This window comes from Orbicella franksi, chromosome 10, assembly GCF_964199315.1.
Source record: "Orbicella franksi chromosome 10, jaOrbFran1.1, whole genome shotgun sequence".
Taxonomy (NCBI): domain Eukaryota; kingdom Metazoa; phylum Cnidaria; class Anthozoa; order Scleractinia; family Merulinidae; genus Orbicella; species Orbicella franksi.
In genome coordinates, this window is record NC_138154.1 from 19795188 (window position 1) to 19821047 (window position 25860).

General features: G+C 40.7%; 1 protein-coding gene across 1 annotated transcript; it reads left to right on the top strand.

The window, feature by feature from the left end:
• The first annotated feature begins 3543 nt into the window (after nt 1-3543).
• Nucleotides 3544-24614, top strand: LOC145500772 (gamma-aminobutyric acid type B receptor subunit 2-like). The gene is made up of 16 exons (XM_081480311.1): nt 3544-4369; nt 5215-5367; nt 12876-13052; nt 13718-13840; nt 14630-14695; nt 14981-15205; nt 16588-16830; nt 17792-17855; nt 18898-18990; nt 20143-20293; nt 20573-20705; nt 20929-21039; nt 21868-21990; nt 22696-22853; nt 23253-23433; nt 24001-24614. Exons 1-16 carry the CDS (start codon nt 4139-4141, stop codon nt 24163-24165), a joined length of 2397 nt encoding a protein of 798 aa, XP_081336437.1. The 5' UTR covers nt 3544-4138; the 3' UTR covers nt 24166-24614.
• Nucleotides 24615-25860: the final 1246 nt, after the last annotated feature.

Below are 25860 nucleotides of genomic sequence, written 5' to 3' on the forward strand. Positions count from 1 at the left end.
ACTTATGATTGTAATGCTTTGTTTGGTTTCTCTGTATTTACAGACAACTTGATGGGATTATAAATTCTGCACCAAGTTCTTTGAATAAACTGACTTGGAGGTTCAGTTCTGCAACCCATCCTGTTTGTAGTAATATCATAGCTGCAACATTGTGACAGATACACTGCATTACATTATTAAGAAACACATATTAACTATAATTGCTTTTACGTGTCTGTTAATTTAATCAGTTTTTCTTAGAGATAATTTACTCATGGTTTATTTAAATAATTGGCTTTTTGGCTTTAAAATGATATTTATTGAGCTTTTAAATCAATTTTGTGATAATCTGCATTGGACATGGCATAAATTGATATTTTGCCAACACGAAATGGAGAACTGGGTCTTAAGCAAAGTTGCAGGATTAGCATTTTTGTAGAAAGAAAGGGTTGAGAAATTTGTGACATTCTACAGACAGCCTTGCCATTCGCAATGTCCGATAAGGTTAATTTGTTCCATTCTGTTGTAAAAATAGTGTTCTCTAATTTATAAATTATGTCAATCTGTTGTTTAAACGATTGCCTTATAACCCCATGTCTGGCTTTGGTGCATGTAGGATATTGATGTATTTTTTATCCATTTTGCTATAAATTATCTTAATTGATGTGTCAATCAAAACATATCTTGGATATGCTGGGCTCTTCTGACAAATGTACCTATGCCTCATAACCTTTGAGTGCATTTGGCTGTGTAGTGCAGACAAAATACATGTACATAATATAACTTCCTCTTAGCTCACTGATAATTCTTGGTATAATTTAATCATAGCAAAATTAATCAATGGAACCCAATCGCAGCTCTTGTAGTCCACAATGCCAGTCGAGAAAAAGAACAAATCACATTGAAATTGAATAATAAAATTATTATTAGAAGCCTATGCAAGTATTCATGATCAGCAAAAAAAAAATATCGTAATTACCATTCATGCGAGGGTGATTTTGCTTATTGCAAACCCTTCTAGCAGGAGGAGACTCCATACAATAGTGAAGATGGCTAAATGTATCTTTGGGGACAAGTTAGAAAACAAAACTTTCCAACTTTTCACAGATGTATACTGTTTTGGTATTTTTGTGAGATTTCATTTGGTAGAGATTCAGGGACTGAGTATATTGTAACCACTACATTTCAATCAGTCCCCACAACAAAAAATGTGTAAACTTCTTTTGTGTGGGAGTCCCCATGTTAACAAAGGAAGAATATAATGATTTATAACAATGCCTTGTCTTTCTGAATAAGGTAGGAAAGAACAAGAAATGCCACCAAAAAGCACAGAAGACAGTTCTGTTATGTGATCAAGATTTTTGGTAGCTTCCCAGAAATCCTTGAAATCGTGGCTCTATATTTCATAATCACACCATCTTACACCTCGATCTGCTGATATAATACTAGTTCCGGCTGAAACTATTAAATCCTTCGCAATTTACCTCATACATGTTGGATTATTTTCATTAGCAACAACATTCCGAAAAATAACTGAGGAGCTCCGCTTTTAGGCTGGCCTAAATCTATATATTAAAGGATTTATTATATGGCTTTCGGGAAATTTATTCTGTGGGATACAGCATGTAGTCTCGAGAGGGCGGGATAGCGCCATCTTGCCTGTTCGGGTAGCCAATCACAGCGAAGGATTTAGTTCATCTTACCCGTTCATGGAGTTAGCCATGTAAAAATGGCTGGTATTACACGAGAAGCTCGACCAATCATATTGCCGCATTTGCATCTGTATACTAGTAGAATTCTACAAACACAACTAACAACAGCACTTTGACCACGTCCAGCTCGTGACCTGAACATCACGATGGGGATTGCTTACCACTAAACTTTGATAGCGAGTACTTTATATCTCCTTCCGCGCCCTCCCCGCCACCCATCCCTTTTAATTTTAGGGACCAGTACAAAAATATATGAGTAAAAACTAGATATTGACTAAAAATTGCTCTCTCTTTGATACCCTGTAATACTGGTTCCTTTCAGTCAACCTGAGCCCAAGCATCTTTTTCTCCTTCTAATTACGCTACAGTTTCCCTAACATGTGGTATTTTTCAGGAGTTCCTTCCTGGCTATCTACAACTTAACTGTTGCCATACTTGCTTGTGATGACCACGAAGGTGCTTGGGTCGGAATAGAATTTGTTTTTCTTTCTCACTGAACAAGCACTTTTTTCCATGGGAGTTCCTCGCACTGAGTAGGGAGCGCTCTTCTCATAAAGCTAGCATCTGCATATATTTTTCTGTCGCTTCACTGCTTACTCTTTTTGCCATACACCTCAAGACAAAGGCCCCCGGGAGAGAGGTTATCATTGTATCCGGGCAAATGAACAAAAACCTCAGATGCTGTAAGCCATACAAAAAGCAAGTGGACTGGAATAACTTCTCCAACAAACTTGAAAATAGGGAGGGTCTATTATAATCTGGTGGGTACATTCACATTTATCTGGCGGTTAGCGATTAAGAAATTATCGTGCGGTTGCGGGAAATCATAAATTTAGTTTGCGGTTTTCGTTATTTATTGCGTTTTTTTGAGGGGGTCATTCAAACAACCGGAGCTCTCTGTGTTTGTGAGCAACCCAGTAGACGTCAAACTTTTTGTTCGCTAATTTTCTTTCTTTAGAGACAATTTGTGATCTTCTTGTCTGTGAGGAGAATTACGATTATATTGAGTGAACATGTCGTAAAGAAGTTATTCCGTGCTGTTAACAGATCGGTTATGATAATAATCGTCCTACCAGTGGGGTGGTTTCGGTTTTTAGGAGAAAAAGAAAGCGGTCCGTGGTTTCGAATGAACAAAATATGGCGGTTTGTGTAAGACCCTCAATAGTCCCCTCAGTAACACAACAGTCAAATGTCGGGCATGCGCAGATGGGTACATTTTTTGGTAGCCGCGCGCAGATTTCCCGCGCAAAACATGGGAAACAACCGGTGTCACGCAATATTTACGAAAAAAAATTGAAAGTTCATAAAAATCTGTAAAAGGAAAAGAAAGTAGGTAAAAGGAAAACTTAAGACTTTTCAGACACAAAGTTTATTAAGTTACCGGTGTTCTGTTGATTTACCATTTTGTTTTTAGCTTTACCAAAAAAGGTTTATAATTCTTGAAAACCCGTGTCATGCTGCGAGCCGACAGCGTAGTATATTTTTATTTGTTTTTATTTATCCGTACGGCGCGTGACGCCGGAAACGGACGAAAAACGGTGTATAAAAGAAGGAAAAATGGGAGAAGAAAAACACAATTGCAATGATTCGGCTTCGCTCAGACAAGCTGGAAAAATTTTGGCAAGGACTGTGGGGATTCCATCCGGATCCTGGATTTGTCTCAAGCACAGCAACGAGATGAATCGAAACGGCAAACTATGTTCATGTCCATCGTCATGGGGGCATAGCTGGCCAAAATACCGATCCCAAACCGCCTGTACCTCTTCTTTGACCAGGTGGGAAAATCTTTTCTGCACTACAAACCTGGGAAAAACTGGTGCACTGAATGCAAAGTCGACGCGGACAAAAAAATTCAAGGAGCACGGAAAATACACACCGCGGAAAAGAAAGACCTGCAACAAGCAGAAGTTACAACAATTTTTAAATCTTATTTCTGTAAGCTCTCGTTGTACAGACTAAAACATAAACAAATATATCAATAACGAGGAAAATGTAATTTATAAGATGCCGATGACCCACGAAAAGAACAATGTCATGAAAATATTTTGGCCGCCTTTTAGTTGCTCCATTGCTCGCACATGCGCAGATGTATGACCGCTGTGTTCCCCTCAGTAGGGTCCGCCGAAAAAAACGTCATTCTTATCGCGGACCAAAAGGATCACGGCGTCTGGGAACAAAAAAGTCCCTTCCTAAAATCAACGTAAACATAATTTTGAAGATCAGAATGTGCTTGGCAAAATCAGACACTCGCCACTGTCACTACAATAAATGTATATGAGACAACGTATTTTTGCGATCGCCGAAAGAAGAAAATTCTAATCTTAGTCTATCTGGCTTATTTTCTCAGTTACAAAAATTCAACAGCTTTCCTTTTTATTTCTTTTTTATTGTAGTTCCACATCAGTTTTTGACCTGGAAGTCGCTTCACTAACTCTTCCGTAGGTGCGATGAATAGTACAGCGGTTATTTCCGCTCTTGTCATCGTCGTGGTGATTGGATTATTAAAATGTAACGCCAACAAGACGAAGATTATTATTCCCGTACTGGAGAGAAGGCTTACAAACAAAGCGACATCTGTCGGGATAAACCTCGCAATAGAAGCCGCCAAAAACTCTTCGGATTTAAAAGCTTTCTTCGACAAATATGAGATAGTCATAGGTGGCCCTTATCCCACAAAGGTACGTTTTGTAGAAGAAAACGTTTAATATCTAAAAGCTGTTGACCAACCCTAAGGTCAATATGGCTCAGTTGGATATTTGCCAAGTTCTTTTATTGCGTGTTTATATGGAACAAGACGTAGGCTTGGAAGCGAGAAAGTTATGCCCTCCAGAAACCTTCGCTATTAATCACTACAAAAGGAAGCTGCCGACATGCAACTATGAGAGATAGAAAGAAAGGTAAAATATCAGGAAGAATGGAAAATTCCAAAGATTTTATAGCAGCTTGAAAACTTGCAAAATTACAAGGATTTGTATGGAAAACCACTGCAGCCTCCTTCTAAGCTTTAATGTCCGTAAAAAGTTCCTCTAAAAGGATATAAACCTGAACTTCAAAATTTATCATATAAGCTTATTTGTGAATGTGTTTAGCATTTCTAAGTGATGGATTACCATTGACTAGATCAGTGTGTTCTTGCAAAACAAGTCACGTGACCAACTGTTACAAGTGGCCTACAGGCTTCCCTTCAAAACTAACAACTTGGAAAACAAGGTAGAAGGGTTTTGTAAGTCGTCCAAAAACTTCATCTATAACTTGCAACAAATGTTTATTCGATGAATTGACAAGCTCATTTACTGACAAATCGGGAAAAAACTATTGTATTTTCACCAGTATGGCAGTTCAGTTTTCACGGAATGGAACGTGATTAACATCTTTGAAACTCTAAATGTCAAGGTAATTCCTATGTGCGTTTAAAATATGTCAAACGTGTTTTAACAATAAAAAAACTACATTTATGAAAGACAATGGCACCCAAAGACAACACAATAAGTTGAGTGTATTATTAAAATCTGTTCCTCAACAGGGGGTCCCAAGCAACGCTATTTTTTATTCTACCTTTGCGTTGAAAGATAATAGATGGTACAATGGATCACGCCCGTTGATTCTGCTCGGTCCTAACACACCCGATGAAGCCTCCTCGGTATTGAATGTGGTACGATTTTACGGTAAACTTATGGTAAGAAATGAAATAACCAAGATTATAGTAACGGAGTAGTGATCTCTATCTATAGAGCATAGATATTAGTCCCAAAACCTTTTCTCCATTCCGAAGGTGTTTCAGCGTTTCAAGTTCCAGCTTCAGCCACGCACATCCGAGTTGACCGAGTATCATAATAATAATATTAATAATAATAATAGTAATATTTAGTGAGGGAATCCAACTCACCAAAGGCGGTTTTCAGTGGAGCCCTCCTAAATAAAAATCACCTAAAAATGACATAAATAAGAGTTACCTAATATCTGATATCTTAATAATATCTTACCAAAAAAGATACTAATAAGATACTAATATCTTCAAATCCAAATCTTCATATCCAAAGAAGATACTAATATCTTATCAAAAAAGAGCCCAGGTTCTAGTATGGTCGTGACGTCCCTTCAAGAATGACATTTTTAAAGCAAAATGAATTTTCTGCTGAATCTACATGTTAAACGCGTACCCTGGAACCATTTAAGACCTTTGCAGACAACAGTAACTCTCCATTTAATCAGTTAACCTACAATCAGGCTTTTTGTCAGGCGAACGGGCTAAGGGCAAACAAAAACGCTAGATGCATTCATCGACATTTACTTCACGAGTCGTCTGCCGCCCCTTGGCTGCTTACCTGTCATACGATAAATGTGAGCCAATCAGATTTCACCGGCAATTCATGCTTTTCCTTTGGGCGCTTCCGCTCACCGGGATTAATTGGCAACCGTACTCAACACGCCCCCTATTCAATGGCGTTACTTAACTTTGAGCGTATGTCGTATTGTATTTCAGTTTCTATTACTCTCGTAGTAGTCACATCGTTTTTCTACCTCATGCAGTTTTTCTCCCACCCATCCTCCCCTGTTTTCTGTATTTCTTAGCGATAGGGTGGGTAGCGGAGAGGTTTATTTCTCAGTTTGTAGATTTTATGATTTATCTTGTGTCTTCGGATGTGGAAATAAACTTCTCTCTTGGCCAAAAGCAAACTGTGTTGATTATGTCTTGTTGGCGGGGACAATTCGTCCGGTTGCTAGAGTGAAAGCTACAAAACGCGAGTGGTATATGGCGCTTATATGGGCCGTAACCAATCAGGCGCCGAGAAACACAATAAGCTATTGTTTGGAGAACAATGGATTCTATTGTTCTCTAAATCCAATATGGCGTCGGTTAGTTTTCAGCCAATCAGGAGACGACTTGAAAATTGAAGATGGCGGTGACCCTGAAAGTGCGGCCATGTTGGAAAACAGTCCATCAGCCTCAACGGAGGACCTGGGATCGGTCTCACGGATTTCCATGGCGACACAATCGTTAAAAAATCGATAAAATACTAACAGTATATTTTCACGGATTTCCATGGCTACACAATCATTACAAAATCGATAAAATACTTGCAGTGTCCCGCCCTAAAACGTACAGCTGCAGAAGTCCTTGCTGCTGTCCGCCATGATGAAGACTGAGAGAAATAGGTCCGAGTTCCACCTATATAGGGTACAGCCAAGCACGATGGGACTGTAACGAGAAGTGGATAGACAACAGTGTCCGCAAAACAATTTATTTAATGCACTAAGCAGCAACGACGAAAACTACAACATGGCCGACCACGTGAGCCCAATGTTACGTGATCCGCGAGGCGGGAACTGGACTTGTACTTCGTGTACGCATATTCGTTACATCTCCCTTCCTAAGTCTAATAGTTCAGTAAATGCAGACAGAACGTTGATACTAATAAAAGAAAACAATAACATCATGTTCAAATCTGCCTCAGAAAACCTTGTGCATTAAACACTGTAACCAACTGAAATGCTCTGCACAAGTACATAATAAAGCCAAAGTAAAAAAGCACAAGGTAGAGTCAGTGTCTTATTTCAGCACTCGTAATCTTTTAGCCACACTGGCGGGCGGCGATCACGCACTGGACGACCTTTAGTGTGTGGCCCAGAAACTAATGGAGATGATGGTATTATTGGCTGTGGTAGCTCAGCTGGGCTTGACTCAACCAGTTCAGTAGGATCCGTCAGCTCGAGGTTTGTCTCCACTGACTCTGGTAATTCCTCGGGTGTTGCTCTGAGCCATTTGTGGTTCCGACGATAATGCTTTCCATTCACCTCAACCAAGTAGGAACGGGCCCCCTCCTCTCCAATGACGCGCCCCAGTGACCATTCCTTCTCGCGTGGTAATCGCATTCTAATGGCATCACCGTCGTGCAATTTTGGCAGTTCATGCAAGTGGCGATCATAGTAGTGTTTCTGTTTCAGCTTCCTGATCTTGATCTTTTCGGGGACATCAGTTATCACCTCTGGAGTTAACAATTTCTTGGCTACTGGGAGACGGGTGCGTGTTCGCCTACCATATAGTAACTGAACAGGAGAAGCATTCATACCCTCAGTTGGTGTGTTGCGCCACTCAAGTAACGCCAGCAGAGGATCACGCTTATCAGCTCGGGCTTTGGTCAGCAATGATTTGCAGGTCTTAACTGCATTTTCAACACGACCATTACTTTGTGCGTGATAAGCGCTTGATGTGACGTGGTGAAAGTCCCATTCCTCACTGCAGGTCTTGAAGTCTTCGCTGTTGAAGGGAGGCCCATTGTCACTGATGACGGTCACAGGAATACCATGCCTGGAAAACCACGCCTTTAGAACGGTGATCTCACGGGTGCTGGTGGTGCTACTCATATCTTGCACCTCAAAATAACCAGAGTAGTAATCAACGGCTATCAAAAATGACTGCCCGTCCAGCACAAATAGATGAACTCCAACTTTCTCCCAAGGCAAATCAGGCACATCATGAGGCTTTAATGGCTCTTTGCATTGTTGGGGCTGATAACGGTTACAGATTCCACAGCTTGACAGGTGATCTTTGAGCTGGGCTGTGATCCCAGGCTAGTAAACAGTGTCGCGGGCACGACGCAATGTTCCTTCTATTCCAATATGTGATTCATGCAGGCTCTTTACAACGCCGGGACGCTCTTTAAATGGTATCACAAGGCGATGACCCTTGTACACCATTCCATCTTCTGTGGTCAGCTCATCACGGCTGTTCCAATACAGCTCAATTACTTGCCTCCAACGCCTGTCATATTTGTGAGCTTCTGCTAGGGTCTCTGGCCAACCTTCATGGATAACATCAGATAGAATCTCTAATTCTTCGTCCTTGGCAGTCTCCTCACGCAGCTTTTCCAGACGAGTAGGGGAGAAACTTAGATCTTCATCATGTTTAATCTGTTCTAACTCAAAAGAAAACAGTTGTTCTCTGCTAGAACGGACGTCACTGTCCTGGGTCTGACACTCATTTTCCAAGTATGCACGACTTAATGTGTCAGCCAAGAACATGGTCTCTCCTTTCTTGTATTCTACTTGGATGTCATATTTCTGCAGGCGGAGGCGCATGCGTTGGAGGCGTTTTGGCGAATTGTGGATGGGCTTCCTAAATATCGTTTCCAGCGGCTTGTGGTCTGACTGCACAATTACATTGCTCCTTCCAAAGATGTACTGATCAAATTTTTCACACGCATAAACTATGGCGAGTAGCTCTTTTTCAATCTGAGCATAGTTTTGTTCAGTTTGAATCATCACACGAGAGCTGTAAGCCACTGGGCGCTCCTCTTGTAACAGAGCTGCGCCAAGTCCGCTTTGGGAAGCGTCGCATTGAATGACCACTAGCTTATTCATGTCATAGTAGGCAAGTACAGGTGCAGATACAATCATTTCCTTGACACGGGCCACAGAATCTGCATGACTTTTCAGCCAACACCACTCAGCATCCTTTTCAGTGAGTCTTCTCAGGACCTCTGTTTCTTCGGATAGACGTGGGAGGAACTTTGCCAAGTAGTTCACCATGCCAAGAAACCTACGTAAGGACTGAACATCACTGGGGTTTGGTATTCCCACAATGGCCTCTACCTTGAGTGGATCTGGTTTCAGTCCCTCGGGGGTTAGAACGTGTCCGATGAAAGGAACTTCTTGCTATTTCAGTCGAGCTTTCTTCTTGTTCAACTTCAGGTTTCTCTCACGGCAGCGCTCCAGGAAGGCACACACATTCCGGTCATGATCTGCCTGCCACTCAGCAGGTGTGTTGCCAAATCCAACGATCACAAAATCATCTGCAATGACCTCTATTCCTTTAAGCCCCTCAATGTGCTCTCGCATTTTGCGCTGCCAAACTTCCGGTGCACTATTGATGCCAAATGGCATTCGCTTCCAACGGTAACGCCCGAACGGGGTGTTAAATGTTGTTAAAGTGCTAGATTCATCATCAAGTTCTACTTGCCAGAAACCATTACTGGCATCAAAAACACTCAAGAGTTTCGCTCCATTCAGCCTAGTTGCAATTTCTTCAATTGTGGGCATCGGGAAATGTTCACGCTTTATGACAAGATTCAGATCTCTGGGATCTAAACAGATTCGTAACTTGGTTTCCCCCTCAGCTTCAGTGGATGGCTTGCTCACTGCTAGCATACTTGACACCCAGTTAGTAGGTTGGTCGACTTGTTCGATTATGTTGGCAGCTGCCATTTCTTCGAGTTTCCTCTGAACCTCGCTCAGTCATCGCAACAAGTAGACGCCGCGGAGGATGTACTACAGGTCTGATGGACTCGTCTGTTACGATGTGGTATTGTCCGTCCAACTTTCCAAGGCCTTCAAATACATCGTCATACTCTTCCAGCAATGGTTCTGTGTCTGTCTTCAGTACATTGACGCGTGGATCTCGGTCGCTGTCAAGAATCTTTATCAACTTCATTTCCAACATTGTCTGCTTGGACAGTGTGGGCTCATACCCATGGCCCCTGACTACATTGACTTCTATTTTGTATGCGTTTCCTTTGCGGGAGACATACACTGTGGCTTTGCCCTCGATGGGTTGCTCATCTCCATTAGCTAAAACCATGACTGACTTTCCGCGTGCATTGAGGAATTTCAAGTGTAAATCGCCTGTCGCCCTCTTGTAGACATCCAAGGGCGAAAGATTGCATTCAGCCCCAGTGTCCATCAAGAAAGTCACATCATGCCCTGAAAGGGCCTTAAACTCCTTTGATACAGTGAGGGTCACCATCTCACGACCTCCGTTACCAACGCCTGCAGCACTTAAATAGAATCGCTCTTGGACAGTAGACACCTTGCTTTTTGCTGGGCACTTGACAACAAAATGATTCTTCTTTTTACAATATGCGCATATCTGACCAAAGGCAGGACAGCTGCGTCTTTCGTGGTTCCGACCACAGAATATGCAGTCCTTGATCCAACCACCGCTGACAGATGGGAGATTTTCTGACTGCTCTTTCTCTTTCTCTTTCTCTTTCTCTTTCTCTTTCTCTTTCTCTTTCTCTTTCTCTTTCTCTTTCTCTTTCTCTTTCTCTTTCTCTTTCTCTTTCTCTTTCTCTTTCTCTTTCTCTTTCTCTTTCTCTTTCTCTTTCACAGCACTCAATCCGGACTCAGCAGACATAACTTTCATTTGCACGGCCGTACTCTCGGCAGCAAGAGCGATATCTATAGCAATTTCTTCTCTTTGAGCAAATTTTCACGTACCTTGGCAGTTTTGGTACCTGGCACCAGTCGATCCCGGAGAAGCTGATCGGGTGTGATTGACTCGAAATCACAATTTGCTGCAATTTGGCGAACCTCCGTCAAATATTGGTCAACAGTTTCAGATTCCCGCTGATCCCGCGTAAAGAAAATAAAACGTTCGTAAATAGTGTTTTCCCTGGGAATGCAATACTCTTCAAACTTGCTTACAACCGAAGCGATTTTCTTTGCCTCGTCTGGCGAGGCCCATGTAAAAGTACGAAACACCTTGTTCGCTTCTTTTCCAATTACTGCCAAAAGGGTCGCTACTTGGCGCGCTTCTTCCTCTTTATCTAGCTTCGTAGCCAACCTGTAATTATTCCAAGCAGAGACCCAAGTTCGCCAATTGGACGCTGTGGAACCATCGTTTAGCTCGAGTATGTCAGGAGGAGGTATTTGGAAATTCGCCATTGTTGTCAAACTTGAAATCGGACTTGTCGAAAGAAGCTGTTCGCTATCTTCACCGCTGCGTTCGCTCATAAATTCGGCGACTTCTGCCACAAATCATTCAGTTTTCTTGTAGTGTGGATTCGCGAAACTTCTGACACCATGTAACGACAAGTGGATAGACAACAGCGTCCGCAAAACAACTTATTTAATGCACTAAGCAGCAACGACGAAAACTACAACATGGCCGACCACGTGAGCCCACTGTCACGTGATCCGCGAGGCGGGAACTGGACTTGCGCTTCGTGTACGCATACTCGTTACAGGGACGATGACGTCATCGGTAACCAATCGGAGAAGACGGCGATGTCAACATACATAATGAGATACTTACCGGCTTCCCATTACCCCTCTCTTAAGGAGAGTATTAAACCTTGAGATCTCTGCGTGATGTCATAACGTTAGGGATTACCCCTTACATAAAACAAAATAAACAGAATTAATAATAAAAGACTTACCAATTTCTGAAAGTCTTCCATGTGATTGGTCGTTGATTTACTCCATCAATAATCGAAAGCGAGATGACAACACTGTTTTCCGTGCTTTCTTTCTCATTTATAGAAGCCTTGAGGGTTCAGCCACGTTGTTCTCCAAATCCAAGATGGCGTCGGTTAGTTTTCCCCCAATCAGAAACTGATCAAAATTCTTGTTTTTCGGCCATTTCAATTTCAGGAGAAAAAGAAAACAAACAACGGTTACAAACATAACAAACGGGTTTCGCATGGTATATTAAACTTGAAGTTTCGTATGCTACAACATATATCTTCAAAAGTGACGCTTACAAAATATGACAAGATTTAAAAAAACTAAAACTAAAGCGAGGTATTGGTAACTAGCCAGACGACAATGAACAAAAGAAATTACATCCGGTGTGAAATAATAAAGAAAGAGTTTTTCCTACCGACGTTTTCATTTAGGGCGGGTTTTAAGTCCCGTATTAACAATGTTTCCTTGATTTTACACTGTAAATCACATTGACCACTTGCTACTGAGAATCTCAAAATGGTCCCATTTGATGTTGTGACTGGTAGAAGTTGAATGATCAGTAACAGCGGAGGCGTGACCAACTTGAGTGAGAACTTTGAAGTGCTCCGTCTTTCTGTCATGCAATCTTCTTTTGGTTTTACCCATGTAGAAAACATTACAATCCCAGCAACTGGCTTTCCAGACAATCTTCCATTTCTGCGAGCGGTTGAAACGATCTTTGTAAGGAAAGAAAGACTTAATTCTGCGAGCGTTCTGAAAAATAACCTACGGTTAACAATTAAAATTTTCACCAAAAGGGATTAGTTTTTAAAGCAATTAAAGTGTTAAAAGGCTGCACAAAAATACATCAAAAAAGAAGCAAAACAAGGATGGCTAGGAATGAGGAATCTAGCTTAAAATAGTCATAGTTGTGTCTTGGATTAACCATGTAGTTGCTAACAATCAACAAGCGTTAATTAATTAACTTTAAACTAACCATCGTCTATTTCTTTTCAACAGGTGACATACCTAACAACTACTTCTGAAGTGAGCGAACTCGAAAATAGTTTCGGATTTACCTTTGCGCCAACAGCGTTCACATTCAATGTTGCAAACTTTCGACTGATGGACTACTTCAAGTGGAAGAGAGCCGCGATCGTGTATGATTTCCTGGATACAGGAGGACTTTATGTGAAGGTGGGGCCTAAAATACATTAAGCATCAGTTAATAAACCTAACAATAATAGTTCGTTTATTACGAATTATATAATTTCAAAGTATTAATAGGTGAAATAGATAATAACTAAACAATTTGGTGGTAGACGTAGATTGATATATTATGATTTTTTCTTAAATAGTGATCATGACTCTTTTTAATCTTAAGCCTAATATTCTTTACAGTTCCGCTTGTTCTGTTTCAGCACGGTCTTACCAGGCATTTTTGATATTCACTCCTTGAATGTCATTCATCGAGTGAATAAAGTGTTTTCCATCGTTCACTTCGGATACTAGATTTCATTTACGTGTAATACTCGACGCCATCCTCCCCCTTCACTCGCTACTCTTGTGCTAAAGCTTTGAAACTAACCTTCTGATTTTGATTGTGTAGATTGCTGTATTTGGGTCAGTGTTAAATTAGCCCACTGTGTCATTTTAAAGTATAATTACAGTATAATTACCTAACTCGGTTCGATAGGTATACGGAGCAACAATGGCCGAGCGGGATGAACAGCAATTCATACAAAGCAGGAGCTATATGTCATAGAAATAACACGATGGAATAACAACTTTCTGTATTTCATGGTCTGACTAAGCTTCACTCAGAATAGTAATTGCGAATTGTTCTTGGTATCAACTTTCAGGTAGTGGGTGATCTTATACACCATCCGGATTTAGATATCATCGGATATGAAGCAATTGATACAGGTTTGCTGAGACACCAAAATATAAAAGAGGACATCAAAATAAAGCTTAACAAACTGAAGGTAATAATTCACCCTCAAGACTAATCCCGCACACAGGCCTAAGGTAGTCCATCTTGGGTATTAGATCACTCCCGGTTTCGGAAATCCTAGGAGAGACTAGAAATAGCCAGTCCTGTAACGCAGATTTTGTTCTCGTGGACCGCCGAAGCACCTCTGTGGTACCATTATACGCGAAAGAACTGGGTACCATTGCTAAAATTAGTTTGAGAGGGATTACCTTGAAAAAAAAGCCTATTTTATTATATTTTTTAATCCTCTCTTACCTCGCTTGAAATCACTTAACTAAACGGAAGTAAATCAACTTTGTTTAACAAGGATAGCACACGAAAGTCTAGCGACTGACAAACCTGGACTGCTCTTGCACTGGACTCAAGACCAAGCGGGTCAGGCTAGAGCCCTTGCCAGGTCATTGCTTTGTGTTTTGGGCAAGATATTCTTATCTTACAGTACCTCTTGAGGGGCATGAATGGTTACCGACCAATGTAATGCTAGGGCCAGCCCCAGCCCTGCGATGGACTAACATCCCATCCAGGGAAGAAGAGAGTAGAAATACCCCTGGTTGCTTACCGAAATCCGGGACAAGCCTCAGCGATATGGACCACTTGGCCCATCATACTTTACTTTTACCAGTGAATCAATCAATCAATCAATCAATTTATTTATGTCAAAACCCTTGACAATAAGTAAGAGTGTACGAAAAAGCGTAACATAAAGTTATCTACTTTCACTATTTTTCGTGAAATAAACTGAAAAAAATAGTAATGAATTTTAATATGGAATTTTAATCAGGAATTGGACGCTAAAATATTTCTGGGCGAATTCAATAAGAGGGGAGCTAGTCTCGTGTTTTGTGAGGTGAGTTTTTTAACAGTGTAACTTTAACTTGTCTAGTTATTACCGTCCAACCCTATAAAGTAAATTAAATGTCAATGCTTTTTTTCAGTAACCATGGAGTGATTCGAGAACCGTGGAAACAAAATATAAAAATCAAGTCCAGAGCAAATTGTTTTTGGCTGAAAGTTATCAGAAATAGAATTATAGTATCTCTCACTCAGCTATATTTTGGGCGTTGGGCATTATCATGTATTTTTGCATTTGTGATTAGCTTAAAAACGATGTTGAAACAGGCGTCAATTACAGGTGTTCAAGATGGACTTGTATGGACCGGAGTTTGTTTGGATCTTGCATCCGGATGCCGGAACCATAGAAGACTGGTATAGGCTTGTTGAAAACGAGAGAAAAACGAATAGCAAGACCGAAACTTGTACCAAAGAGCAGTACCAAAAAGCTGCTGATGGAGCCTTTATATTCGAGAAGAATATCCTATATCGATCTGATGAAAATACAACTACTGCTTCCGGTCTGGTAAGAAGCATGTGTGGACACTTTGTGAGGGATAAACAACAATATCATTCATGCTAGGTTTAAGTAGATAATAATTCTTAGACCCCGTCCACACGTTTCCGGATATTTTTGAACTCGCAACTTTTTCTTTCCGTATTTAAAAATTTCCCCGTCCTCACGTAGCGTATTCAAATCGAATTCGCCTGGACACATGCATCCGATCGTATCCGGACTCACTCCTGAGAGAAACTAGGCCTACACGTTGTGCCGCCATATTGGTTTATGGTTCGGTAAGAGACTGGACACGATTTTGCTACGTCATCGGATTTTCACCGTCCACACGTTATCGGATTCGATGCGGATTTATGTTTTTCCACCCTCGGCCGGATTGTTCCAAAGCCGGTTAACGCTAACCCAGGATTAAAAGTTAACCGAAGTATAAATTTTTCTTGGGTAAAAATGTTTACTGCTTACGTTTCGTGTAGTTTGAGCTTAGTCAAGCTCAAAACTGAAGGACAAACAGTATAAACAGGAACATCACCGAAAAGTTACAAAACTCAAATCAAAATTCTCGCTAAACCTGAGTTAGCGTAATCGGGCTTTGTTCAACCCGGCGGCCCTGGAGAGCGGATTCAAAAATATCCGGATTCGCTGCCCAATTCGGCGGATGCGAGTGGACGGAAGCCGGATCCGAAAAGAAAAAGTTACCGATTAAAAAAAGTCCGGATACGTGTGGACGGAGCCCTGGTACGAAAAGTGCCCGCATTATTCAAAGACGGCTCTGTGATTAGGCGGAGAATACCCCTTCAGATTGCAAACTAAGAATTAAAAGCATTTAGTTTAGGGAAGACATAGCTCTTAGCTTAGGCACGGAAAACCGTGCAGCAAACTTTGGATCAATAGCGATTTAAAAAAAATATTTCAATTTTCAAGCTATACTCAATGATTTGTTAATTAACAGAGCATGTATGCGGAACACTATTACGCGCAATGCGTAAACACGTTGCAGGTAACTGCTAATTTCTTGGTTATTTTTAATACAAACCAGACACTAATGTTTGGTTGTAGTGCCAGACATTCAGAAATATTTTTCACCTAATAATATACATGAAAAATTACTCGTCTGTGATTGGCTTAGAGCAGTGCAGTTCAAGTGTAACACCAGTGGAAATAACACATCGAAATTCTGGATTATGATTGGCTGAAAGACAATATATTTTCCCATAAAGACCTCACTCTCGGTTAATAAGTAGTTAATTATGTATGACCGAGAAAATTCCGAATGTCCACTCGTTAATTTGCACTGCAATACAAATCGATCATTCGCGTTATATTGTTTTGCTCTCAGGCAATCACAATGAAGTAATCTTCTTGGTCATATTGTGCAATTTTGTTTTTTTCAGACATTGAGGGAAGTCTTCAGTAAACCAGAAGTGAAAAACCTCAAGGACAACTCAGACAAGATCGAAATGGCAACAGCATTTGATACGATGTGGGCCATCATACTAGCCTTGAAAGAAGCTAGCACCGCATTGCAAACAGCCGATAAGCCACTGAAGTATAATGTGGAAAATTTAGTTGGTAGTTACGCGGTAACTTCGACAATACAATCTAAGCTCCAAAATGTGAACTTTGAAGGTCTTACGGTAATTGCTTAATTATTTGCTTTTCTAATCCATAGCGGAGCGGCGGGGGGGAAGTGTTAGGTGATGACTCAAACAATGACCGTGAAAAAGACCAGCATTTTAAAGCGAGTTAGGTGTGTAGGCCCGGGGGGACTCCCATATAAAAAGGAGGGGGGTGCTCGTCGGAAATTTTGAAAACAACCCCTAAAAGGTACCATAATCCTGCTTTTTGGGGGTGGCTTGAAATGTTTTTCATCCCCAAGAGGTACCAATTGTGAAACAACACATTACCTCCTGTTAATTTTTTTTCGGTTCAGTGCCCTAAATGGTACCGCAAAAGCTCCCGCTGTTGACTTTTTGATGCTGGACACTCTAGAGAAGTACCAAAACCGCCTTTTAACTCCTGAAAGGTACTACGAGCAGCCCCGTGATTTTTATTTGAGAGCTACCCCAGACCACCGCGCGGTGTATAGGACGATACTCGCCAAATTCCAGCATGCAACGGTCACACCTACCACTTCACATTTACCCTGAGGGCACTCCCTTATATGGGCTATATAGGTATATGCGGCCCCAAAGGGTAGGGTTTTTAAGCCGTTTTGATCATAAATAGGGTGTCGATTTTGGCCATTTTGGTCATAAATAGGGTGTGGCTCTTGCACTCTAATCTTAATCATTTTGTTCTCAAATTAACTATGTTTTTTAGAGGAAGCTACTTTTTCATCATTATCGATAAGACCATCAACAAAAGCCTTCATAAATTATGTTTGGGGCAACTGTGCCAGCCGCAAACGGTCATAAATAGGATATTGAATTTTTGGTCAGGTCATAAGTGGGGCAGGAAAAATAGCAGATTTTGGTCATGAGTAGGGTAAGGAAGGGTTTTGGGAAGCGGGCCGCAGACCCTACACATTATTTGTGGGAGTAGCTCCCCAGGACACCGTAACCCCATAGATAACGGTTTCTTTTTGTGTGTTTTTAGGGTCCGATATCGTTTACTGCCAATGAGCAGAGGGAAGGAATAATAGTAGTGAAACAGTTCCAAGGTACATAGCTTTCTTGATGGAATGTTTTTATCGCAGAATGGATCCAATTCGGTTTCTAGCTCATTCATTAGACTGGCTTTGAGTTGACTGTGGAAGGCGCGGTAGCCTGGCGGTCAGTGCGCTCAGTGGACTCCTGATCGAGCTGTCTGGGTTCGAGCCCTAACCAGGGTCATTGTGATGTTTCTTAGACAAAACACGACTCTCACATAACCTCATTCCCAGGCTCTCCATCCTCTGCCTCCCTTAGCCGTTGGAAGAAGAGAGAGCCTGGGAACGGGGTTGACGCTTACAGTGCCCTGCGTCACCAGTTGGAGTACAATGAAATTAATGCTGAAGGTAACCCTACGATGGACTAGAATCCCAGCCAGGGGAGTAGAAATACTTCTAGTCGCTCAATGCTACAGAAACCGGGATAAGCCCTAATGGCCTGGGCTCCTTTACCTTTTTACATTGACTGAAAGTAATGTATTAATTTGGTTTTCATTTACTGTGAAAAATGTGTTGCTAATCTATGTGCGATATGTGCATATTGTCTCGTGTAAATTAACAATAAATTCCTTTGCTTGTCCTTTGCATTTCTGGAGTTTTAGTTGGTCAGCAAAACTCCAGCTACACGCTATAACCAGTCATATCCAGGAGTCCATCACCAGAGCGTGCAACTACCCCATATTCCTGTCACAGACCGATGTATCTTTAGTTTAAATTTACTGCGAATTCAGACCTCCGCAGGAACCTCAGTGACCAATTACAAGCACGGACTTAAAAATGGAGAGGGAATTAGCGTATTTTATTGTTCCATTTATTTTGTCGACATGTCCACCTAAGGCCGCCATTTTCTTCCTTACCGATGCGTGCTCATGTAGACCGGAACTGACCTATTTCGCGGGAAAAGAATTAGCCTAAAAATAGACCGGTCTGTAAAAATGTCGTGACATAGGCTTAGTATGGGACTTGCACGCTCCTATGATGGGCTCCTGTCATATCTCATTGACCAGTGGTAGCGTATCTGGATGATTTTTTTTCGCCTTGTCCCTTGTCCCAGATGGTGGAACGAAGCTAGTCCCAATTGGCCAGCATTTTACCAAACAAGACAAGTTTGAGCTGTTTGAGGCCACGAAGAACTCTTTATGGAAAGGTACAGAAAAGGTGTTGCTATTCAATGGAACTTTGTTCGGCCAATGAATACCTCACCTAAATCAGCTTAAAACAGAAAAATGACAAGTCTTGCGCTTATTCTGCGGTGGCAGTAGGTATCTTCGTTTTTGTGTCGTCGTTTGCAAAAAATGAACTTGGAATCGACCAAATTCTCGTTTTCATGTAGAACTTGGACTAAGCTAGGTGACACATTTTGATCAGCTTCTCTCAAACTCAATAATAGTTCCATAGTAGTTTTTCCAGTAGTGTGATGGCTGCATTCGCATCTATCATCATGTCAATAATAATTCATCAAGTTTAAACGACAGAAATCATAACTGTGACGGTGTTTGGATATCGATCTGATCTATCTCTTTAGCACATATTCTTACCTTTTTGTTTCTCCGTTATTTCGTTTGAGTTGGCTTCGATTGTGAAGAAATATCATACACTCGATTCAGTGTTTTACCACATTTCCAAGCACCTAATAGTTCGTCAAGAATCTGACTCCACTCCGCGTCACAGTGTTTGAAAATGTGGTAAGACAAGATCTCTCGTGTTTGATCTATGACTGTAAAGTTGTCCTTACACAGTCAGCTGTATAGCAAGGGACATACTGAGTTGATCCAGAATAGAATTGTTCTAGATATTCTTGGAATTGTTAAGCAAAATGTAGCGTCCTCCGAGTTCTTCAACCACGATCGAATGAGTTTATGAGCGTGAGCAGACTCATTCACCCTGGTTTGTTTCATGTCTTAGGTATGAGAGGTCTTATGAATTTACCCTTGTTTCTTGAAAATTGTGTTTGTATATTTACGAGTGCGTGAATACCTAATCAGCTCAGAAATAACTAAGGCAACACAATTATCTACAGAACACTTCACATGACAAAAATGAGTGTATGACTTGAGCTAGGATGGGAGGTTGCCAAACGACATGATGCGATATTATCCAGTGATATTTCAGATGTTTATAAAATTAAACCCCTTCTCATGTTTTCTACCTCACTTGTTTTAAGAAACTCTAGTAAAAATGTTTCAGATAAATTAGGCGGATAATACGACATTTGTATACATTTTTCAAGTTTCTCTCTTTTAGATTAGTAAACTAGACATGAAATTTATTACCTTGCATTTGCCATGCATACTTTCAGGGAACAAGCCACCCAAAGATCACTCAGTTCAATATCAGGAATTCATGATAATCCCGTTACCTCTTATAATAGTCATGTGGCTTATGGCAGCTGCTGGAATTCTCTGTTCTTTGGGTTTCCTGCATTTTAACATAAGCAAAGGAAAGAGTAGGTAAGAAATTTACCGCAGAGACATTCTGATATACACAACAACAGAAACTGATTTGTTTACAAGAGATTTCCAAAATATCGAAAACCAGAGACATAAAAAGCCTGCTGATCGAACATTTCGCAGGAAATACATGACAAAATCACAATCGAGATTTTTTGCTAAGTAAATTCTCAACTTATTGTTTAGCTATTGTCTATTCAATACATCGGAAACCAGCTAATAACAGAAGAATTTCAGTCTTTGCCGGCGAATAAATTTCTCTTTTTTTTTCCTCTGCAGAATCATCAAGATGTCATCACCAAATCTCAATAATCTTATTATTCTGGGATGTATGCTTTGTTACACCTCAGTCATTTTGCTTGGTTTGGATGCGAGGATCCTCTCCACAGAAGAGTACGGAAGCAACTGTAATGTAAGATATAACTTTTTGACTATCGGCCAACTAAAGCCATGCAAAAAGCAGCTGACCAATCATAGAAAACGCAACAATTTGTGTCCTTACACATAGTAGCCACTGCGTTTTGCTCAGCAAAACTTGGGTGTAAGGCGAGGAAAGGCCTGACTTTGCACACAATGCAGGACGGAACACCTCCTAAACTATCTTACATAACGTTAACACTTAATTTGGTCATCAGGCTCGAGCTGCAGTGCTTTCTATTGGATTTTCCTTATCATTTGGTGCCATGTTCAGCAAAACCTGGCGAGTGCACAAGATATTCACAGCTGCCACGACTAACAAAAAAATGGTGAGATGTAACGAAACTACAGATTGTGAACTATAGGGACACACTCACTTGGTAAATACTATATAGTTTAATTTCATTAACACCCACGGTAACAACATACGCGGGCGAGGACACCAAAACGTATGCATAAGATTATTATTGCTTGATTTCTCACCGAAATCAGCCTTATAAATAGCTTGGTCGTAGACAAACTGAACATGTTTGTTAACAGTTGGATTAAGCTGAAGCAGGATCATGTAGCGTACTATATAACAACTCCCTATATAGTTTGAATGAGCGACCTGAGCACACCATGGTAGCATCTTAAACCTTTCGACAGGAGCACATGTCGCTCCTGTCAATATGTCCTGTCTCATTAACAGTAAAGATCTGTTTGAAAAATTTCGATTTAAAAGGTATGTCTGATCTCAAATAAATGCGTCGTATCTAGAAGCGTATAAACGCCGGAGATCAATGTTTTCAACTTTGACCAGGGGGCCGGTTCTCGAAAAGCCCGGAAACTTTTCGGGACCGGAAAACCATAGCAAAATCTCGAACCTTACGATTACAGAGTTGTTTTATTCACATATTCTTAAAATGAACATAGGTTCCCTTCATACAAGAAGTTTCATGCGTACACATTTCTCCGTTTTTAGATACAGACAAACTAAAAATGGCTTTACTGGCCCGAAAAGTTTCCGGGGCTTTCGAGAAACGGGCTCCAGGTGTTTAAGAGGGATAGTGTTTATTCGAACCCGACCTTTTATTCAAGAACATACGGTATCAAAATTTCGGCGATGGAAGGAATGGAAGTGTCGATGACATCTTGCCTTTTTTGTTTTATCTCAGGCCATCAAGGATATTCACCTGCTTAGTATTGTGGCAGGCTTGCTAGCTGTTGATGTGGTGTTCTTGTCCTGCTGGATTGCAATTGATCCGCTCCAAGCCGAAATACTGAAATTTAAACATATGGTGAGACATTTATAGTCCTCTTTACTAACTTTAATATTTGCCAGATCGCCTTTTGAATCATAGAATGTTCTAAATTAAAGAGACTATCAGAACAACTTCTCTTTTCTCGACACACACGTTTTATGCTTCTCGTATTTACCAAGACGCAATAAATGTTGCACATATTGTGCGTTTTAAACGTAATATATATTCGTCTTAAACAAATACGAGCGGAGCCATTCTAGTTAGGATGTCTTAAGTTTTCAAATATTTTCGCTTGCCCAGATTGGTTTAAACACGTCACGTGACTGAATAGCTTAAACTGGGGAATATCTGAGTAAAATTCAACAAATTTCTGAACCACGCGTGTTGCGAAAAAAATATTTGAAGGATAATACACACAATAGCCTCCATTTGGCACAGAAATATGCTCGGATATTTGTCCTTGGACATTATCTGTTCCTGACAGCTCACAGTTTTCCTCGAGTGCTATCTACGCTCTCGGAAAACTGTTTACTTCTCGGAACAGCTAATGTCCGCGGACAAGTATCCGAGCATATTTCCGCGCTAAAGGGAGATTATTGTTTATCTAAGTCAATGTCATAAAGGAAGAGAACGCATTAAAAACGTTCAGATAGTTTTAGATAGCGCTTATTACGACACTCAAATTATCTTTTAAAGCCGCTCTATGTAAAATAGCCATAATCTTGGATTATCTATCTGCAGATCCGAAAGAGCGAGGACATTATTATCATCCCTGTGTTATACCAGTGCACGTGTCAATACAAGACGTATTTCCTGGGCGTTTTATTCGCCTACAAAGGGATCCTTCTGTTATTTGGTCTGTTCTTGGCTTGGGGGACACGTAATGTTAGCATTCCTGCTAAGATCGTCAATCACTGACATTATACTTCCTAAATTTCATTTAAATGTCGCTAAAAAGTCTTTTTATTATCATGGTGCATGCACATTTAATAGCCTTCCAACGAACATAAAGATTTTACCACCTAAGGAACGTTTCAAGGCTATCTCCGATTTTTTTTCTTAGGTTATTTTTTAGAACATTTTCAATTCTATATCCAATTTTTATGAGAACGCTATTACCTTTTTAAGCTTTTAAATTTTTTAAACATTTCAGCGTATCTTTTAAAGTAGTTAGTTTTTTTATAGATATATATTATTTATACATGCTCTTTTTATTTTACGTTATACAGGGCCCCCGTTGATACCAGTCCTGCGACTGAAGGGGTCACCCTGTTTAAATATTGATTATTATTATTATTATTAAATGACTCCAGGTACATCGGGATGTCGGTTTATAATGTGGCCGTGCTGTCCATCATTGGTGCTATTGTGGCTTTCGCTATGGATGGCTCGGTGAATTATGAAGCTCTATATGCCATTACGTCATTGTGTCTGATCGTGTGCACCAACGTTACTCTCTTACTCGTGTTTGTGCCAAAGGTAAGAATTTAGTCCAGTTCTGGCCCTCTCTCTTTCACGCGACGCTGAAGCATATTTTTGCGTGAGAGAGAGAGAGAGAGACAGAGAGACAGAGAGACAGAGAGAGAGACAGAGAGAGACAGAGAGACAGAGAGAGAGACAGAGACAGACAGAGAGACAGAGACAGACAGAGACAGACAGAGACAGAGACAGAGACAGACAGAGACAGACAGAGAGAGACAGAGAGAGACAGAGAGAGAGACAGAGACAGAGACAGAGACAGACAGAGACAGAGACAGACAGACAGACAGACAGACAGAGACAGAGACAGAGACAGAGACAGAGAGACAAAGAGACAGAAATCCAGAACTGGACTAGCAGGGATTAAATCTGAAAGCTAACCACAAAATACGCACAACACCCCGGGTAAATTAAATGTTCCATCTTTTGGTACAACAGAAGAATCGCTGCTTATTTCTTTGTGATTGTTTGTGAAAAGTGTACGATTAATTGATGAGAGATTACTTAGTTAACAAAATATTCGGTGTTCTGGTTTTTTTTTTTTTTTTTTTTTTTTTTCACTTTTAGATTTACCAATTTAACAAGAGGGACGAGGCAGTGAATGCCTGTGTTAACCTCGACCTAATAGAAGGGCAGGTTTCATCCTGTAAAGCAACACAAACTGATTGGGATGTCCCAGAAAGCGCAGGTAAGAAAATCAAAACTCTCACCAGAAATGAGATTTTTCCTTAATTTACTCTCTTCTAAGTACAGGCTCACCGCAAATCGCCATGATACAAAATTTGCCCAAAAATATCGATTACTTTTGGCAATGAGCGAGGATGAGTGAAAATTGATGGTGGTATAAATGAAGGTTGGTGGAGATAAAGATATCTGAGAGAGCTTCCGCAATTTCTAACCGAAATATGTTTGTGTTTTCGCTAGGAGCCCAATCTGTGACTTTCCAGGCGACAGTGCATTGTTCTACCACTGAGTTACAGCATATTCATGGAGAGTAGGCCTTTGAACAATAAAATAAAAATAGCGATAACATAGGGGTAATGAACGTAACTTCTTATCATATAAAAAAGATCTGACTGTAAGCTTAGCCAGCCATTCTATTTTACATCTGCCGAGCCAACTTGGCATCCTCACCCTCCCTTTTAGGGATTCCTGGAAACCAATCGGTAGAACGAATAGCAAAAATCCCATTTCCGCATGGAAAACCAGGCCATTGCATTGGAAACCCCCCGAGAACGCCAAAAGTCTAAGAAGAACCCCCCCCCCCCCCGATCAGCTTCTAAATTAAACAATACCCCCGCGGACTTGCAATAATACATTACACCACATTTCGTCATGAGGGATCTTCAGGGAACGGTGAAGATTTAAACTGGAGTGACCATAGCTTGAAGCGACTAGAGCCATATTGTTACTCCATCCCTAAGCTATGATGCTAGTACCACATTGGCCGGGGTAAACTCAATGTATTTCTGTCAAATGTAACCCTGAAAACTTGTCCCCATTTCCCATTTATGCTTTTTGAGATTTTGAAGCAATTTTAGAGGTTAGAATGCCCAGCCTCTTTCCCTCTAACTTGTAGTAATTCATAAATTACATTAGTCACCCAAGTTAGCAATTAGCCAATCAGAAGCCATGACTACTGTCCTGGTTTCCTGCGATATTCAGTCATTCAGGTGACCTGTTACTAACCACATCACGACCAAACTGGACTGACTGGTCTGCCATGCCGCCGACGCGAGCCAAAAAGTTACCATTAGGTATAAACAGCAATTGAAAGTATGGTCTACATTAGATGTATTGTATGGAGACGCAACCATTGGGGCCTATGTCGATGGCTGTTGAATAGTGGCTAGGGTTTTTCCAAAATCAGCAAGTGGCGTTTTCCATTTGTAATCCAGTATCCCGTAATTGTTGTCGGCTGATAAGAGACTGAAACTGGTAAATTTGGCAAATGGTGAGGAAATTTCCGCCGTTCCGTTCCGAACGGAAAAAGAGAACTACCTCTAGAGGTAGTCTATAATTTTCGAATGGATTTTCTGTAAAATTACTGTTCCATTTGACTGTCGACCAAAAAATTACAGGCTTTTTTGGCTAAATGGTAAGCACCCTGTATTTCGATAAATGTGAGAACGGGTAATTAAGATAAATAATGTGATATCAATTGTTGATGAGAATTATATATTCCATTGGAAGGCAAAAGTAATCACACACGATTGGTCTAAACGCGTCAAGTGACTGAATATCGCCCAGCCAAAAATGAAATCGGAAATATCCGATCGAGTGATATTCTCCAGTTTTGAAAAGATCCCACGTGTTGCGAAAAATATTTGAAGGATAATAATCAAAACAGCTTCTATTTGACTTTAAATATATGCTCGGATATTTGTGCTTGAACATTATCTGTTCCCCAAAGCTCACAGTTTTCCT

Excerpts from the sequence above, each read along its gene's own strand:
- LOC145500772 (XM_081480311.1), top strand. The coding sequence starts at position 4,139 with ATGAATAGTACAGCGGTTATTTCCGCTCTTGTCATCGTCGTGGTGATT. Across the intron at positions 13,053-13,717 it reads CAGGAGGACTTTATGTGAAG|GTAGTGGGTGATCTTATACA; the intron begins GTGGGGCCTAAA and ends ATCAACTTTCAG. Across the intron at positions 22,854-23,252 it reads CGTAATGTTAGCATTCCTGC|ATTAAATGACTCCAGGTACA; the intron begins TAAGATCGTCAA and ends ATTATTATTATT.